Source organism: Arthroderma uncinatum (assembly GCF_011692745.1).
Source record: "Arthroderma uncinatum strain CBS 119779 chromosome Unknown scaffold3, whole genome shotgun sequence".
Lineage (NCBI taxonomy): Eukaryota > Fungi > Ascomycota > Eurotiomycetes > Onygenales > Arthrodermataceae > Arthroderma > Arthroderma uncinatum.
The window spans coordinates 1,872,794-1,889,456 of record NW_022983865.1 but is presented as its reverse complement, the minus strand read 5'-3'; the positions used below and the strand labels follow the sequence as shown (position 1 = coordinate 1,889,456).

General features: G+C 48.0%; 5 protein-coding genes across 5 annotated transcripts; 3 read left to right on the top strand and 2 right to left on the bottom strand.

Moving 5' to 3' along the window:
* Positions 1-1,451: 1,451 nt before the first annotated feature.
* GIQ15_04329 (F-box domain-containing protein) lies at positions 1,452-2,402 on the top strand (the record flags this gene model as incomplete). Its single annotated transcript, XM_033551746.1, has 1 exon — positions 1,452-2,402. The coding sequence occupies one exon, from the start codon at positions 1,452-1,454 to the stop codon at positions 2,400-2,402; it is 951 nt and encodes a 316-aa protein (XP_033405476.1).
* A 3,453-nt stretch (positions 2,403-5,855) lies between these two features.
* GIQ15_04328 (uncharacterized protein) lies at positions 5,856-6,221 on the top strand (the record flags this gene model as incomplete). Its single annotated transcript, XM_033551745.1, has 1 exon — positions 5,856-6,221. The coding sequence occupies one exon, from the start codon at positions 5,856-5,858 to the stop codon at positions 6,219-6,221; it is 366 nt and encodes a 121-aa protein (XP_033405475.1).
* Positions 6,222-6,814: 593 nt separating this feature from the next.
* GIQ15_04327 (uncharacterized protein) lies at positions 6,815-9,120 on the top strand (the record flags this gene model as incomplete). The annotated part of the gene is made up of 5 exons (XM_033551744.1): positions 6,815-7,208; positions 7,260-7,552; positions 7,604-8,093; positions 8,209-8,356; positions 8,598-9,120. 5 exons carry the CDS (start codon positions 6,815-6,817, stop codon positions 9,118-9,120), a joined length of 1,848 nt encoding a protein of 615 aa, XP_033405474.1.
* Positions 9,121-9,216: 96 nt separating this feature from the next.
* Positions 9,217-10,466, bottom strand: GIQ15_04326 (uncharacterized protein; the record flags this gene model as incomplete). The annotated part of the gene is made up of 4 exons (XM_033551743.1): positions 9,217-9,303; positions 9,353-9,567; positions 9,617-9,719; positions 9,786-10,466. The coding sequence occupies 4 exons, from the start codon at positions 10,464-10,466 to the stop codon at positions 9,217-9,219; spliced, it is 1,086 nt and encodes a 361-aa protein (XP_033405473.1).
* A 2,771-nt stretch (positions 10,467-13,237) lies between these two features.
* On the bottom strand, positions 13,238-15,426 carry GIQ15_04325 (kinesin light chain; the record flags this gene model as incomplete). Its single annotated transcript, XM_033551742.1, has 4 exons — positions 13,238-13,247; positions 13,400-13,910; positions 13,959-14,570; positions 14,811-15,426. 4 exons carry the CDS (start codon positions 15,424-15,426, stop codon positions 13,238-13,240), a joined length of 1,749 nt encoding a protein of 582 aa, XP_033405472.1.
* Positions 15,427-16,663: the final 1,237 nt, after the last annotated feature.

Here is a 16,663-nt window from a genome sequence, read left to right as displayed (position 1 = left end):
CATACACATATGATACCAAGTCAAATTCTGTCATTATCGCAATCTAACACGTAGTTGGAGAAGGCAGCCCATGAACAAAGAGGCAGCCATTTCGTTCGGGATGGGGCACGGTACTTGGAAATGCGCATCCACGCCAACTGACCTCATTTGGCACTACTACCCTTCTCAGTCAAAGTTCAAGGGTTATTCGTGGGGTACTCACGATGTGTGCTTTTCTTCGTACTCTTTCAAAATTTGCCCAGTTATAGGCCGGCTTTTCTGCGATGATTCGCCAGACGCCTCGAGCTGGGCAACCTCAGTATCGGTTGGAAGTTTCAATGTAAGAGTGTTTTCTCGCTTCTTGCCTCGGGATGATTGAGACGCTTCACCGGATTTTGTTAGGTGCCGCGCTTCCTCCTCCGAAACATTCATATTATACTCTGTCGATGTCCGTGGATTCTCGGTCATATTGATGAGCTTTTGAATGAACTGCGAGTGGTAGAGCAAGTCAGTCTAAAGGTAGAATACTCAGAACATGAACGTTCAAGGTACTCTCGCGCCTTTTATTCTTTTCCTCTTTGTCAACCATGCCGCCCACCCTTGATTTAGGTGATGGTGACTCATATGTAACTTTACCTCGCCTCACGTATATGTATTTCTTGACACACTTGCTTGGCGAAACCATTTGCAAACTTACCATCAGACTATGCAGATTATTTATGTATTTTTTTCGAATAATACTTCCGGCTCCCTGCGGTATACAAGTGCATGGAAGTAACCCCAGGGTGGATGCAAAAAGCTCCTGTGTAGCTTTCGTCATCGACGCCATGCAGTTTCAACCATTTAAGGCCGCAGCCGTAGTGGTTGTTTTATATATCTCTACATATGCCGGTTGGCTGATAAATACTATCGTTTAAAAGCCGTGCAACTCAAGACCACGCCGCAACCCAAAAATGATGCAGAGGAGATTAGAATTCAGCCAAGCGTGTGAGGATATGACATCATCACCACGATGAACGTGAACTGCTCCGTTAAATGAATAACATGTTGTTCCCTGTCATTTTGATGACCGTGTGATTTGTGTGTTGCAGCGATACAAGCCAGCCAACGAGATGAGTTATTGTCAGACCCATCAACCTGTGGGGAGTGAAGATGATCCGATGCAGGCTTTTTTTGATTCGAACATACACCTCGTGCATTACAAATGGAGCAGATGTGCCAAAAGTTGGTCTGTTAAATCACTTTCTCGTTTCCCCGGTTGGGGCTTCGACTATTTGCCATGTGCTATGGAACCGTTGAATGAGGATGTCGTGGCTATATCCTGGAAACATCCGAAATTTGATGATACTCATGGGGCTCTATTCTTGCATCGCCCACATTACGGCAGGGTTATGAACTCAAATGGGTGCAAATGTATGTTTAGATCCTGAAATTCGCGCTTGCTAGGAAGCTAACTCCAATACACTCAAGACATGCAATACCTCTCTTGTGAAATTTCTTACAAAGGGTACTGGGGTATCCCGACGTCTCGGCCAGAGGAAAGGCTGGCCTGGTCAGGCTCCAACCGCGCGACCCCCGAGCCCATTAGTCGGATATTTTATGACCACGATAGATCCCAATTGTACTACTTTCACTTATCGTCTCTTATACACAACAAGTCTCAAGTCATTACGTTCCACCACTGGGACGAATTCAAAGTGAGCCGTATCTCACCCAACATATTCGCCGTTAGAATTCCTAACTGCCGAAGAACGCTGCAGCTTGAAGTCGGTGACCCTTTCTACCGGGCTCATCTACGAATAGGGCCACGAATAGGGGCGCAATGTGGGTGGTGTTGTCTTGCCTTTGGCGTTACGGCGTACAAACCGAATGATACCATGTTGACCACAGCGTATCTACTTCGATCTGACGGTCAATGCAGACAAGATAACTTCGGGTACTACAGCCATTCTGACGATGGAGAGGTTTATCCTTGCTGGACTGTCGTTGCGAAGCTACTAGATTTTGATCAAGTTGGCTCGCGTTCGGGTGGATTGATCTGTTATTCGAGACTTGGGACTCGAATTGCCGTCGCAAGTGGGAAGGGAGTGCATATCTGGCCCCTTGAACCGAATGAGGTCCTCAAGAGGAATGTTGATGGATACTATCCGCCTACTATGCAGTGCCGCCTGGCCGATCGGGATGAAAGTGACGTTATCGATAATAGTGGCAACGGCAATGCCAGTGAAGTGAAGCGTGATGCTAATGCACATCAAGGTTTGGTTGTAGCATTAAAGCCGATGAGCCTTGAGCTGGACGGAGATTGCCTCGCAATGAGGTTTCTCGATGGCGAGGATGATCTCAGTATCCTGACGGGTGCGGGACTTATGACTTGGAAACTTGATGCGTGGGGGACTGGATATAGATTGAGAGATTGGATTTAGATTTAAGGTCGCGGGAGCCAGGGGAAGTTATATGAGTATATATTAATACCTTTCTTTCGTTCAAAATCAAAGGGAGTGGATATTTGCACCCCCCCTGTGGCTATATATTGGAGCGCGCTAATGATCGGTACGATTGTGGCGTCTCTACGGGACACAGCGGAACGGCAAATCAATGCCTATAAGCCCAAGATACAATAGCAAAGAGCGAAAAATAGGCCTAATATCGATGAATGATGATGATGACTAGGGAAACAGGCCATATCTGGCCTCTATATATATGGGGGAAAGCGTAGCGTACGTATGAGCCGTAATCAAACAGATCTGCAGGGCGGGGGGTGGCGTTGGCCTGATACTGCCAAGCCGCCGTACACACGAAGATTCTGACAACAGGCAATATATCTAAGGGTTATATACACCCTCCGTTGCTTGAATATTATAGAGGCATATAACAAGTACAAATCGATATAACGTCACAAATTGGCAGTAATAAGGCTTCAAGAGGGTACAATTGGAGTTATATAACGTATCTAAGTAAAAATGTTACAATCTATATAATTATCACAAGCGAAAGATGACATGTGCACCTCCATCTACTTGTGTGATCCCAGGGGTTGGCCTACCACCTCGCGCGCGGCCTGCTCTGCTGCTTCTGCCCCTGCCTCTGCCACCCTGCCTCTCTGCCTGCCTCTCTGCCTCTATCTCTTGTTCCACCTGTTCAAACCGTGAGAGAATTCGACCAGTTGGACCAACAGCCTGTCCTCTAGGTGGTCTTCCTACTGGGCGAATTCTTTCAGGGTCCCGAACAAGGAATCGATAGTCAACAGGCTCAAAGTCTCTAGGAGCTTGAATATACCAATGGGGAATAAATTGGTTAGGCGTTAGAGATTGATTGGTAGCACGTAGTGGCTGTATAATATGTGCACAAGGTAACCCCATTGATGTAGTAAATCTGCCGGTACATGGTCGCAGAGTCCTGTTCATATTGAAGTATCTTAGATGCTCTAAGATAAGATCGAAGGCAAAAGGGGCAATAACTCCGTGGCATGCTGTAAAAAGAGCTATATTATGAGCATGGTAGACTTGAACCTTGCAAGCCTCGATCTCTGCATTAAGCTTGTCAAAATGAGTAGGAAGATAGCGAGCAATTGAGCGCAGGATATCTCGGAGATGGCCACTGGAATTTGGTAGTAAATCTTTGATAACTCTATGATATCCCTCTACCTTTAACGTTGCTTGATTCCCAAGATGTAGATATTGGTTAACCCAGGCAGGGATGATCTTCTCCTTGTGCTGAAGCCATTGGGTTGATAAATAGGCTATAGATACTGGGAGCTCGACCTCATACTGTAGTTTTAGAGATTGCCACTTATCTTCATAATCCGGGACTGTTATAGCATTAAAGACCTTGTTAACTTCTTGCTCTATCTCTTCCCATCTCCTATCCGTATGCTCTATAAGATCAAGCCCTGAAAATCCATATTGTACTCCCTAGCTGTAGATTTCCTTCCGAATATAGGCTCGAGTATCTTTCTTGACATGCCAGATACAAAGAAGATGCTTTGTATTAGGTAGAGTTTAGGCAAGAGCTGAGATAATAGCCGGGCTAGCATCAGTAATGATAGATGCTGGGTAGTCGATTGACAGAGGCTAGTATAGAGAGAGTATATATTGGAAGAGCCAGATAAATCCCTCTGTAGTCTCATTAATAAATGCACCGCCAACATAAAATGATTTGTTGTTTGAAGTATGGCTAACTATATTAACCAATAGGAAATAGAAGCGATTTGTCTTGTACGTAGCATCAATTATAAGGACATCTGGACTTTGGCGAAGATATTCTAATGATCTCTTATAGAAGAAGACCAGGCGAGTAACCTGGAGTTCATCATCGTATTCGTTGAAGGTAAGAAAGTCATCCGGAAGTTCTAGTAACATTGCTTAGATAGGAAGTCTCCCATTTAACTACTGGTTCCGTAGTCTCTGTCGAATATTATAGACATCCCGAAGTATAATATAAAGAGGTCTCTCCGCAGTACTTTGGACCAATACTAAGCTTTGGTTAGCATTTAAGCCCGCGTCTTCGTAGGTGGTAAGGCCTAGGACAACCTTCTGTATATCTCTTTGGTGATGGGACGGATGGGCAATAGGAGCAGATATTCCATGGTTATGGAAAGAATTCACACAATCAACGTGCCATTGACCGTCTCAAAAGACCAGCCTGGCGCGGAAGGGACAGCCAGTCTTGCGGGTACTGCACTTACGCCTCTGTGCTGGAGTTCCCTGGCTTTAAAGCCGTTGATACTTGCGATATGTCCCCCCCCGATCACATATCATATAAGCCCTTCGGTAATGCCCTAATTTTTTTCCCATTCGATCGACTAATAATAACAGCATAGCCATGCTCCTGGGCCCACGTTTGTGTATATAATTTTGCTTGTTCAAATTTCTCGAAGGATTTTGGTAGTGGGCCTGGCATAGATAGCCTCACTGGAGGTAAACCTAAAGGGGATGCTGGGAGAGATGCCGGTACAGGTTCGCTATCTTGTTGAATATCTTCATCATCATCCAGAATAGTAGGAACCATGGATTCTTCAGGATCAAGGGTATTAATTGGGTGGTCAACTCCATCCAATCCATCGGGGAGACTGTAGAATATGTCATCGCTTGATAATATCGTAGTTGAAGGCTCCATCTTTAAATGCGCGCTGGTGGTAGTATTGGTAGTGCTGGTGGTGGTGATGTTCTTGTTTGCACGTTAAAGTTTGAAGTGGAAAAGGAGCGCGTAGGTTGATTGGTTCCCCGGGACGGAGGTTATATTTTCCGGAGGAGGCACGTGATTTATATCACGTGCCCGTGGCCTAGTTGGTTAACCTCCTGGTCACTTCCGCCCAAAATATCTGGTATATAACGATACTGCCATATTACCTTGTTACGAACCCATTAGGTTGACGCCTCTGTGGTGTTAGTCTGGGAGGAAACTGCACACATTCTGATGCTAGATATTGTAGGCGTTTGGCACCTTTTTTTGCCTGTTTTTTCGTACCTAGTATGCTGGCAGTTCTATAGAGGCGTCAGATCCAGAGTCAGGTCCAGCACCACGGTAAATACGCCTGGGCTCGGCGTAAAAGGGGCGTGGGTTCGAACCGCAGGCAGGTCAACGTTTTTTTCATTATTTATTTGGTGCAGGCAGGCAGGCCTGCTCTACGATATAGATAGGGGTGTATATAACCAAATATATTACCTCTTGGGTTTAGCGCTGCTTAGTCATCTGGGTGGGTGCAGTTCCGCTGGATACCAGCACATGTCGGGGTGCTAGGCAACGAAGAGGCGGACCGATTGGCAAAGGAAGCCGCGAGCGTCGCCCTGAACCTAGGAATAGACACCGGACAGCCTCCAGAGTCAGACCAGCTACGGGTCTTGATGGCAACCACGAAGACCACCATTCGCCAAACGATGAAACGCGAATGGGAGACGGCCTGGGAAACGGCCAACCACGGCAGGGACCTCTTCAATCTTGGGGTCCGACCGGGAAAAGGGATCCTCGACACCCATAGAGGTACACACCGAGCGATCAGTTCGGCTATCACACAGATGCGTACAGGCAAGATCGGCCTGAACGCATACCTCCACGCCATTAACAAAGCCGACACCGACAAATGCCAATGTGGCTACGGGCCGCAGACTGTGCGGCACATCCTCCTGGAATGCCGAAACTGGGCGGACGAACGACACCGGATGTGGGCAGGCAAGCTCCCATGCGTGGATATCAAGCGTGTTCTCTGTAGCCCATCTATGGCAGTGCAAGCAGCCAAGAGTTGAATCCCATGTCACGTGATATACACTCTACTACAGTGGCTGCCTATTAGGCAGCCACCTGTCTAAAAAGTATAAATAGTTGTATCTTCTCCCGATAGTTAGTAGAAAATATCATCACACTTGTATATCAGTTCAGGGTTCCAACTCCAAGATGATCTTAAGGACCGGGCTCCTGGGTCAATTCCAAACTGTCCCGTCCACATTACTCCAATATAGTTAGCGTTAACGAGTGAATTCTGGTAATAACAGAAGTAGAGGAGAGCCAGGAGAGGCCTGATAGACACTGAGAAACAGAACAGACAGGGGGACTACGGTAGACAGAAGCAGAGGAAGGCCAAGAGAGGCCTAACAAGTGCACAGACACGGAACAGGTAGAAAGACTATGGGTATAGGGACATCCGAGCTCGAGTAGAAAAGAAGTAACCCCCTATAGGAATGACCTTCTGACCGGGGAAAATTCCTACAGGGAGGGCTTGGTTTCTGGCGAGAGCATCTGTATCATAGTTGTACGCTGCATAGCTGCCACAAGGCGGCTGGGACAGTCTATGAATAAATCAATCAATCAATCAAGCAGCCTCTAATATCACCGAACACTAATGTCAGACCAAAGACTCTTTTTGGAGAAGGCAAGCCACTATGTTGGAAGAGCGAAGATTGACTTGCGACACTTTCGTTTTGAAAGAAACCTATCTGAAGTTCGGACTATCAGCGACAAGCAAGTAGAGAATTTGGTCAACGGGTTTCGGCACCATGGCTGCTATCGACTAAAACCAGACAACTATGTGCAGGCTCTTATCAGCAGTGATGTGCTACAGCATGCATTGGCGACCCAACGGCTGGAGCGCCAGGATCTGTTAGGGGACGCCGAACCCAGAGACTTGGAGCTTCCGGCGGACGCTTTCGTAGAGGTCTTGCACGGTCGGCACCGTTTGCTGGCAGCCGAGCGGTTTCTGTGGGATAAATGGTGGATTGCCGACCTCTACGTTGACAGTACGTTGTGAGAGCGCCTGTGAGCTGCACCTAGTAGCTAACTCGCGGCAGACCTACCGCCATGGGTAGAGGCCGTGATGCGTGAAGAGCATTCCAACGCCCACCAATTCTGCGATGGAGACATCTATCGGAATCTGCGATATTACCAGAGTCGTGAAAGCGAGAATGAAGAGGAGAAGTGGCGGGCGAGGCTATCATCAGGGAAACGGGACGATCTGGACCGGATGGACTTGAAGGCGAGGCGATTGAGAAGGGCCTTCGACCGGCTCCTTCCGTTCAAGGGCCTGTGGTCTGCCCTTAAGCTGGGGTACCTGGGTCGCCTCCTTAGGCTGAGGAGCTCTGAGGTAGCCAGCCATCTGTGATTCCGTGGCTCGTTCCATTGCTGACGTTTATAGGAGCTGGTCCATTATCTCGATCGCATCCACCGGATATACACTCATATCCTTGGGGGGTATCAGCCTGGCCTTCTTGATCCGAAGACGGTGTCGAAGATCGAGACACTGACTCCAAGCTTCTCATCTCACGACGCTGCGCGAGCTCGTCAGATGATGAGTCGAAGACAGATATTCCCTGCTGTCCAGTCGCAGGACCACCGAGACCGGATTTTGGATCGAATTCTCAGCGTACGCGGCAGGATCTTGTCGTTCCATACTTTCTTCCAAGACTTCCTCTACTTCGAAGCCTGCGCTCTTGTCCTGCGCGGGCTCTTACCCACACCGCTCGAGGGGGCGATGCGTGAGATGTTCTCTCGTAGTTATACCGGGGTCAACCAGGCACCTGGGAATTGTCGGATACAGGTCGGTGAAACCGAGTTTCTCAGCCGTCCAGGCACAAGGGAGGCCAGCGTCCGTCTTGGTTACAGGCAGCTCTTCCTTGCGGTGATGCGTGATTTTCCCCTCTTGAGCGACCGATCGCCCCTGCGGGATTCAAGGCGTGTCCGGCCGGTAAACAATGGCTCGAGGTTCGAGCGACTGCACCGGCTTGCTGACCTTGCATACAGTCTTGGATTTTGAAACCGAGCGAACCCGGGAGATCAGGGCGCTCGTTGGAAGAGATCCAGAGAAAGGCGTCGCCCGGAACTTACTGGGCCACCTGAGGCCTGCTGAGCGCTATGATGTCGACGAGGAGCGTACCGACGAGCTTGCAACGTATGTTGGCGAACACATTGGGGCAACCGCAACGCCACGGTCACGCGGTCACACGTGACGTCTCTCGCTATCCGGCGTGATATCTTTCTATCCTTTTTTGGAGACTTCGACCTTCCCGAGGAGGCAGGGCAAGCGCACACGAGTTTCCCCCGTGGCAGACCTGCGTCAGATACCAGTAGTGACTACGGCGGGCGGTATGAGATAGCGGGGAGCTGTGCTCCTACGGATCTAAGCGACGAAGGACCACCAGACAGGCGGCATTCGGGATCGGGGACAAGCCCGACCCGTTGGGAAGAATGCATCGAGTCGACCCTACCAACCATGCTGGCGGGGCGCATGAAATTCTTGATGGAGCTTCCAGCGCCCTGGGGTCTGAGGGCTTCCTGGGGCAGGGGATGAATGAGTTCTACCCCATTCAGGGCGACCAAGCACCCTCCGCTGTGATAAAGCAGTTCAGGTTAGCCAGAGAAGTGGTGGTAATCTTTATTCCGAAACTAAGGCTATACGCAAAGTTCTCAAGCAACCCAGAGCAACAAGATGTGTTCAAAAGCTCTGCACAGTCCCTGGTCAACAAGGACTACCGTTTTACCGTCATTAAAGACGACGACAGAGTTGTCGTCCAAAAACTACGTGGGCTCTGGGAAGCTGCACTCGACTGTAAACTGGTGGTAGCCTGCCCTAAGTCTAACCCTTCCAGCTTGGATACAGGGAATGTAATAGGCACGGCGGAGGATTTTTACCGTTTCATAGACTCACAGCATTAAAGGTCCTTTATGTTCGTCAATATGGCTTATCTATGATAAATTTAAATTTAAATGGCATAGAACCTAAGATATAAATATATAATAGCGACGTTCAAGTCAGGCCTCCCAATTCTTCATCGCGATCAACACCAAGGGTACAAGGGAGCCAGCATTGGAGGATGCGGCAATGGCGAGGAAGACGTGCTAATTTTTGTCAGCGATGTTTCCTTTTGGGACTCGGGGACTGCCTCACGTACGGAGAGGAGCTCTGGGATACACTGTGCTCGGTATTCTTTTGGAAGTCGAGAATATCGTGGCTCCACTTTCCCGGGCTTTCAAGCAATATAGATTCTGGATTAGGGTATGCAGTTCCTGGTTCCATTATCTCCGTCATCATCCAGCCAACGGATTTTATATCCCGGCCCTCTTGTTTTGGGTGTTGCAGGAGCATGGCGGACCCTATGCCACCTTCTACAGGTCAGCCTATCACTTGGCTGGAACTGCGGGGACAGATTACCGATTTTGATATGTCCTTGTGTGGAAAGGAAGATAGTAGAACATTTCACGGAAAGGTGGCATATTTGCAGTTGCTGGTGGATGTAGGAAAGCCCGAGGAGGACCTAGGATGAATTTATCAAGAGAGGGTCTTCAAATAATAAATCTCGGTCGCGTGCTATGTATCTCACCTCTCTGCAGATAGTAGCTATGTGGCGCTCCTCTAACTTTATATCAGAGTGCAGTTGCTCCAGAGGGAGATCCATACGCTCATACGCCAGATATACATCACGCTCATCGATGAAGGCGTCCTGGAGGTTGACGATGTTTGGATGCGACGTTCTGAAGAGAAGCTGTGCTCGTTCCGTGTCTGCCGCCTTACACTCTTTTATCGCGACGATTACTTTAGGTGATTTGATCTCGTAGGCAAGTACCACCTTCCCCGGGCCTCGAGCTTTTGTAAACTGCTTATATTTTGCCCACAGAGAGCCACTCTCGGGGAAGTGGGAGGCAAATCGCTTTGTACCGTCAATCCTTTCGGCGGAAGTGCGCTTCGCCGAGATGGGTAAGTGAGGAGGCTTCCATCCTGGGCGCCTCTGGAATTTGGTAGCGCTGGTATGCTCCTTTGGCTCCAGCGGGAGTTCAGTAATGAGGCTAGAAGAGGGTTTGTGCTGTAGCTCAGGCGTGTTGTTACCCTCTAGAAGGCAGTCTTGTTCGAGATCTCTGCTAGAAAGAAAGGTGGTACACCTCTTCTCAGTAAGTGTTGGTTGCTCGTTGGGAATTACGGTACTGTTGGTCCCTGGGTTGCTGTCACCGTGAATGTCGATACTGCTAGGGAAAGCAGTGCACCTCTTCCTAGCATTAGACGTCATGTCGCACCAGATGAAGTTTCTATATGGGTGTGCCAAGTATTTATTCTGCGAGTCAAAGGTTGAGGTCCTGTAAGAAATAGAAAATCCGTGAAGCGTTCGGCGGTCGCCAGTGGACTAGAGACGAGGGGCGGAAAGAGATAGGAAAGAGGCCCAGAGTCCCCACGTAAGATGCCGCCTCTTGTTAATCGCGCGTTGCTCCACTAATGTTTCTACCACCAACAAACTGCACTCACTTATTGTTGGTAGCTTTCGTCCGCCGCCAGCCAACCCATATAACATGGGAGTGGTGCCTGCCCCTTCAGATCCACCCCTTCAGGACCGTCCCTTCGAGGGTTTTTGATCTTGAATTGAAAGAAAGATATTAGTATATGTATACCTTCTCCTAGCTCCCTTGCCATGCCCTCAGAATCTGTTCACTCGACCCTGTGGTCACTTCCCCGGTGGTCTCCAGAGCCCCCTGGTCATTCGTCCCTGTGGTTGCTGTCACGGGACCACGCGTTGCTCACGTGATCACCTTATTTATATGCGTGTCCCTTGATTCTTGTAGATATTCTCTCAGAGCGCGCCAATCAACCGATAGGGTGGCGTCTCTACGGAACACAGCGGAACAGCAACAAAATGCTGTAAAACCCGGAATACTACGATCAGGAGCTCAAAATGGGCGTATATTGAATGAAGATGATGGTCTCTAAGTCTACAGGCCATTTTGGGCCTCTATATATGTGTGTGTGTAAAGGGCTAACCCTACGATGAGACGTGTGTAGGTGGATATGTCAGGGGGCCAGGGGCCGTATGAGGTCACGTGATGCAACATATCCGACATATTCCGTTCTTCGTGTTATGTCTTGTATCTAGAACCAACCCCTAATTTCAATATGATTGCACTGGCTGACCAGCTCTGTTGAAACCCTTACACATATCCATCTGTTCGTTCGACCCTGTGGTCGTTTTTCCCGGTGGCCTTTAGAGCCACCCAGTCATCTAAGACGCCTATATTCATGAAACCTTCATAATACTCATGTATGTGATTTTTCTATCTACATATTAGTTTCCTTGTCTCCTACTTTCTTTCCCAACTGCTCGTCTGCTTAGGCCTTCTCCGTCGTGGTTTATACATAGTTTCCGGACGTGGAAGAGGGGCCTCTTATAATAAGCATGGCCTCTATTTGTCTACATATACATAAATGCATTTCTGCCAGACGTAATGTCTGCCTCCCGCTAAAAATAACAACGTCGGAGCGCTTAGAATGAACAGGGATTAAATTTGGAGCCATGTATTTATTCACAAACTGGTGAGTCACCCATGTAGCCCGCACTATGATAATTCCACCCGGGCGAGTCCTTCGCTTCGTCGCTTACTGGCTTCCTGGCTCTCTAGCTCTCTAGCTTTCAGGCTGTCTGGCTGTCTCGGAGCAAAGGGAATATTTTAAATAAGTAGCAGTCTCTCGCCAAGCCTTTTGATGCTTTTTTCTCAGAGGCGGCCAATCAACGGGTAGGGTGGCGTCTCTACGAAACACAGCGGAACAGCAACGAAATGCTGTATAACCCGGAACGCTACGATCAGGAGCTCAAAATGGGCGCAAAATAGATGAATGATGATGATGATATCTAAGTCTACAGGCCATTTTGGGCCTCTATATATGTGTGTGTAAGAGGGCTAACCCTACATGAGCCGTGTATAAGTGGATATGCTAGGGGCCGTATGAGGTCACGTGATGCAATATCCGACAATATCTAATACAGTATCTACCTATATAAACTTAGGATAGCATCGTTCTCTCTCGTGTCTTCGAGGGTTGGACCAATGTAGCCGCCTTCAAAGACTTTATTAAGCTGCTTCTCGAACGTTATAGGAGATAGCCAGAATCAAACTCTGTGCTTGTGATGGATAACGCGTTCTTTTATTACTCCGAGCGGATCGAACATATATATTTGATAGCAAAAGTGAACTTAATCTACCTACTGCTGGCTGTACTCACTAGATCTTAACCTGATTGAAGAATTTTCACTAAACTGAAGGCTTTCATTAAGCGAAACTGGCAAGTCTACGAGAAAGATCATAGTCAAGGTTTTGATAGCTTCCTTGAATGCTGTGTTGATGTGATAGGTGGAAGAGAACAAAGCGCGCAGGGTCATTTTCGGCATGTAGGGTTGACGGTTGATGAAATCTAACCAGAAATGGTGTCACTAGTAGTCCTCAAGTCTATTACGCTCGCACTTATTAACTACCTAGCGCAGATAGAAGAGCCTTGACGTTTTGATACAGCTTGTCTAAAGTTTCAAAAATAGTTCCAATCCCTTGTACTGCTACAAGATAGGCTACCTTGGCGGCATCTTTCCTCTCTTGTCGTTCGTATAGTAAGCCAAGGTTATGATGGGCAATGAGCGCAGGGACAAAACTTTTGACCTGTTCCTCACCAAGCGCCTTCTGGTATCCTTGCAGAGCGCGCTGATACATGTCCTCAGCCTCGGCCAGCTTGCCTTGATCTGAATAAAGATTGCCCAAATTGTTGACTGTATCGAGTGTTGACGAATGGTCAGCACCCAGCGCCTTCTCCTTTCCTTGCAGAGCGCGCCGATACATCACCTCAGCCTCGGCCAGCCTGCCTTGATCTGAATAAAGATTGCCTAAATTATGAACTGTATCGAGCGTTGACGAATGGCCAGCACCCAACACCTTCTGGTATCCTCGAAGTACACGTTGAGTCACTTGCTCTGCAGCCACAAGGTGTACCTGCACCTGAAGTAGTAGTGCAATATTTGAAGCTCCATCAAGTCGGCCTATAGCAATGTTATCCATGAGATCGTTTTGGTGGAAGCGCTGATGTACTAGCCGTGTTGCGTGAGCAGCCAAGTGAGAATAAGAGAGGTGTTTCAAATTATCAGTATCATCAGCTGAGCCAATTATTCCAGCAACACAGTCAAAAGTGTACCAATACTTCTCCGCGTCAATATCTCTATTGAGTGTGGCCAATGTCCAGTCGTGCACGCAGGAATGCATGCTCCATAACCCTAGCTGCGTTTGAGCATCCACCGTCTGAACTTCCAAGAAGCAGTACTTTGTTAGCGTTCCCATCGCACCGTCGAAGGCAACATCGTCCATAACTTCATGCAGCCAGCTTGGAGTGCTATCAGTTAAACCAGCACACAGAAGCTCGCGCCAAATGCTCTGGTTATCGAAGTAAGCTAGCAATTTTAGTAACTTGGCTGCGTCCGGATCCTCCCTTCCCAGAGTAGCATACGACAGATCCCAAGTTGTGTAGAGCGTGCGATTCTGATACTCCTCGAGCGTGGGTGGCCTGCATGGGTTAATATTCCAGCGTTTCTCGTACTCTTGGAGATATCTCTCGAAAGTGAAGGAACTGTGTCGAAGATATGCCCCGGCAGTAGCCAAAGCTAGTGGAAGACCATCTAGTCGCTTTGCTAGTCGATTTGCATGAGAGTCTAACGATGGCTGTTAGTAGATATTAGTTGTATTCGCTGATAACATACCGGATGTAGTGTTTTGCCTCTGCGACCTGGTTTGCAGTATCATAAGGCTGTCTCCAATGTCCTTGAGAGGCTGCATCTGGACAGTCCTTCCGGCAACGAGATCTGGACGTCGTGTAGTAACAATAATGGCCCCATGGGAGGCAAGAGGGTAGTACTGTTCAATTTTAAACTGGTTTGGGTCATCGTAGTTGTCAAAGATTAATAGCCATTGCGTATTTTCTGCGTCAGATAACCATCGGCATATGCTAACGATCGTTTGATCCGGCTCGAGAATATCAGGGTCCTGTATATCAAAGATATTTTTGGCAATCAATCGAAAACTATCCTTGAGAGTAGTCTCGGTTGCTGTGTTTAGCCAGAAGATTGATGTATAAAGGGTGCGGTACCGTTTTGCGTAAGCAATAGCAAGCTGTGTTTTGCCCATACCACCCGCACCACCGAGAACTAGACGGCGTTGCTCTCGGGGATTATCCTCTGGTTCTAAAATCCTTTTCATCTGATCGAGCTCAGAATTACGCCCGACGAATAGCTCCGGGTCGATATGGGGTGCCTGACCGAGACAGACTCCCACTGGTTTCCGGAAGCTGAAGTCTTCCTTCTGCTTGTAAACAACTATCAAGGAGTGCATTTAGAATTATATAGTAGAATCAAAATAACAATGAGCTCAAAAGAGCACAATAAAAATTGCTAAAAGTAGTGAATAGACTCTAGAATTGAAAATAGAGAAATATCGATGGGCGATCGTCATTAACATATGTAAAACATCATGTATAGGCTACCGTAAACACGACCAAATCACCTCCCGGTCCTGTGCTAGCAACAAAGAAAAGCGCAATCACGGCTAGCTCTTACCGGAAGTATTGTTTTGCGTTCCAATACGGGCGTTGTTGATAACTTGCTGCGCATTGTCCCTGAGGAAACTGTTCGTCATTGGGCCCTTGCTGTTGAAAGTATTTCCCAAGCTTCCTACCTCGGGCACCGAAGACCTGAGAGTCTCCATCTCTATGATGATGTTTTCAAGCTCGGCATTTTGCTCTGGTTTGACAGACTTAACCACGCGATTGTTGACAATGTGTTGGACGTCTTGAGTGATTGATATCATGAGCTCTTCGACCTCGCTCCCTTTCCCGAGTCTCTGGATAGTTTTGGTGTATCTCTTCTCCCACGTGTCGGATTCACCAGGTATGACCTTGTCAAATACTTTTTTCAACTTTTCAGCCGTTTCTTCACAGGAATAGATAATCCCCTCCAAGGCAGTACAGTCGTCAGCGGGTATGGAGTCTTTACTCGGTTCGAGCTGTTCTTTGCATGTCTGAAGAGTATCGAGGATTATGGGTAGTTGGCGCCCCGTGGCTTTGAATGTCTCGGATAACTTTGTGTCCTTCTTCGCACTCTTATAGATCTTGATCGACGCGTCGATGATAGCGATAACCGCGGAGATGCCGCCGATCACCTCCAAACCTGACATCTTGGGACGAGGTGGTAGAGTTTTATCCTGGGCTGGAATGATAGTATCCGCTGGTGATGGAATGGTAGCCTTGTCATTGAAGTGTAAGAAGTGGATATTTTGGTCGAGAAGTGCGGGGCGTAGTTGGCACGTGACATAATGATATTGGACCATGGAACCAGGATAATGAAGTTGTAACCTAAATACAGATTTGCTTGGCTAATAGGGCCGAAATTGAAATTGAAGAGTGCAAATAACGAATCAAGCTTCAATACAAAATATCTAACACAGGCTCTGCCTAAAACTAAATTACGCCATCCAGCTACGATCGCTCAACCCAGTCACCGACGTCGTCGACGAGCGTCGGGCAATCAATCAGGTAGTGTATACAGTTCTGTGGCTGCTCATCATACGTCCCTTCCCTACCCCAAACGGCCTGTGGGATGAAACCTAGTTGGCCGGTTTGTGCCTGTGCTGGCGTATTAAACTGTTTGACAAGTACCCCGTACCTGGCCCGGAGAGCTACACACAGATGGCCTGCAAATTTCGCCCAAGTAGCCCGGAGTGGGAGCGTATTGGAAGTCATCCCAGGGATCAAGACCTTGAGACTTATGCCCATCAAGTAGAGTTAAGGCCATTCCCGAAATGATAGAAATTTGCCGAACCCTAGCGTAAGTGCCATAAGGTGTCAGTCAGCCTTAACTCACTAACTTAACCTCATGAGGGGCGCCAACCAGGGGTCACATCTGACTGGTTAATATAATAAGAGTGCGCCTAGGCTACCAAGCCGATTCAGTGGAGATATCTGTCGTGCCAGAGGTACAGTAACTTCTCTCAAATGCCAGCATTTTTAGGAAGTCACAAGATGAAAAGCAAGCTACAGTATGTGTGTGTGTGTGTTTTTCATTTACCCTGACCTCTCCCCACGCAAGCTACAGTATGTGTGTGTGTATTTCATTTACCCTGACCTCTCCCCTGGGGGATATGCAGGCTACAACTACTGTACCTATCCTTGTCTAATCTACATTGGCCAATTACATGCAGACGAATTTGGAGCCTCGTCACGGCCTATGACGTTATCCTTGCTGTTGGACGCGGCTTTGGAACCTCTGGGATGCTTCTGCAAAGTCCAGCACTGCGTTGACAGTGCTGCGCTGGGCAGAGCCACTTACCTTCTTCCGTCCGTGTCCTTCCCTTCCTCCCAGCATGAGTGATGTATTATTAAAGCTAGTTCCTATCTCTTGACGTAGTTTCCGCC